We start from the raw sequence: 1855 nt of genomic DNA on the forward strand, positions 1-1855 counted from the left end.
GCTCTGCAGGAAACATTTGATAAAAATAAAGTTTGACTTCATTTAAACCAGGTTTGACTAAAAACAGGATTTTAAGTTTTGAACCAATTTGTGTAAAAATGACGAGTTTTTGTCTCTTTGTTTCAGTTTAATAGTAAATTATTTTTTTATAATATTAAAGGGGACCTATTATGCAAAATTCACTTTTTAAAGGTTTTTTTCCTCAACTTTGGGTATGTTCTTCTTATAAAAACAGTCCTAGGACCAAAAAATGCGCCCAGGGGCATATTTACTGTAAGTAAATGTATTTTTAATGTATATTAACGACACATTTTATCCTTCTGTCATTTTATGATGTCACAAGCCGTACGACAACCCACCAGAACCTCTGTTCAGCCCCTTACTTAGCAACCCCTGGGTGAGGCTCCTCCTCAGTATAAAAAGCCGTCACGGACCAGTGTTGTACAATGCGCAGCTAATTTCACAACATGTCTATAATAGGGCAATGGGCAGAGTGTTGGACCAGAGAGTGAGAGACCAGGGTTCAAGACTGGCATGGACACAATTTAATTATTTATTTATTTTTGTTCGTTATGAACACGTTTTCTCATGTACCTCTATTGTTTAGCTTATTAAAACCTTGTTAAAGCCTATTTGTTTGAGTTTTTTGAGGTATTTTGACCTTTGCTGCTTCTCCCTGCTCTGGTAACAGCATGCAGAGTGAGCACAGAGCAGAGGAAGGAGAGGGGAAAAAAAGAAGCTGCGACCACGACTCTGCCTCTGGGTCTCACAGGGTCTCATATGGTTGTACAACGGAGCTTCTGCTATTATTAACCATGCTAACATAAACGTTGGCTTTGGAGGGCGTTACCAATAGAGCTCATTAACATAAACAGCTCTTCTGAACAGAAGTCAGAGCAGGCAGTACTAGAAAATGGGAAATTTTAGTATCTGAGAATTATTTTGTGCATTAAATTGAATGAACATGGTCTGGATAGGCCACAGACATACCAGAAACATTTCTAGGACCCATAATTGGTCTCCTTTAATAAAGAAAATCAGGTCATTAAAGGATTTCTCATTTAAATCTTAATTTCTGCTCAGAATATCAGCTGAGATCCTTCAGAAACGGATTTCCAAGGTTTGACCAAAACGCTCCAACTTTCTCATCAGAAGATGATCTTAGTGTCAAACTGTGGGATGAAAGGTGGCGGGTGATATGCATTCCTTCAAGGAATGCTAGGCCTTRAATTGATTGTGTTTTTGTGTCTCTGACATCCAGTAAAACWAATTCTGTCCACTTCAATCATTTAGTTCAGATTTCAGTTTGAACCTTCAGCTCACAGATTTTATTCTTTGTTCAGGTTGACGAGCTGCAGTTTGACGGAGATCAGCTGTTCTTGTCTGGGCTCAGCTCTGAAGTCCAACCCCTCCCATCTGATTGAACTGGACCTGAGCTGGAACCACGACCTGTGTGACTCTGGTGTGAAGGATTTGTGTTCTGGATTGGAGAGTCCAAACTGTAGACTGGAGGTTCTGAGGTCAGTTCACTGCAGCTGTTGGAGGKTTTCTATGTTTGTCCAACTAAAATCATTCACTGATCCTTCACAACTGATTCATTTAGAAATGTTTCCTTCATTTCAAAAGTTCAAYTTGAACACGTCTGTTTAGAATTTTCTCTTTCCAAACCTCTAAAAACCTTTTTAGAACTAAAACATGTTTGCTGCTTGTTTTAAAGCTGCAGCAGCTCAAAATACACAATTTATTCAAGTTTTTCATTCAAATATTTACGATTCAAACTCCTTTTTGTTTTCAACAAAACATGAAGCTGATTTATTTTATTACAAACTGAGCTGAAAATCTTTAGGACTGAAAC

At 38.1% G+C, this 1855-nt stretch overlaps 1 protein-coding gene across 1 annotated transcript in view; it reads left to right on the forward strand.

Annotated features, from left to right (window-relative positions):
* LOC106529238 (NACHT, LRR and PYD domains-containing protein 12-like) overlaps nt 1-1855 on the forward strand; it is a 50717-nt gene that overhangs the window by 26533 nt on the left and 22329 nt on the right. Inside the window, exon 3 of the mRNA XM_014024594.1 lies at nt 1344-1362. Within this exon, the coding sequence (XP_013880048.1) occupies nt 1344-1362 (19 nt within the window). The remainder of the gene's footprint in view (nt 1-1343; nt 1363-1855) is intronic.

The sequence above is a fragment of the Austrofundulus limnaeus genome, unplaced genomic scaffold (assembly GCF_001266775.1).
Source record: "Austrofundulus limnaeus strain Quisiro unplaced genomic scaffold, Austrofundulus_limnaeus-1.0 Scaffold429, whole genome shotgun sequence".
Classification (NCBI taxonomy): Eukaryota; Metazoa; Chordata; class Actinopteri; order Cyprinodontiformes; family Rivulidae; genus Austrofundulus; species Austrofundulus limnaeus.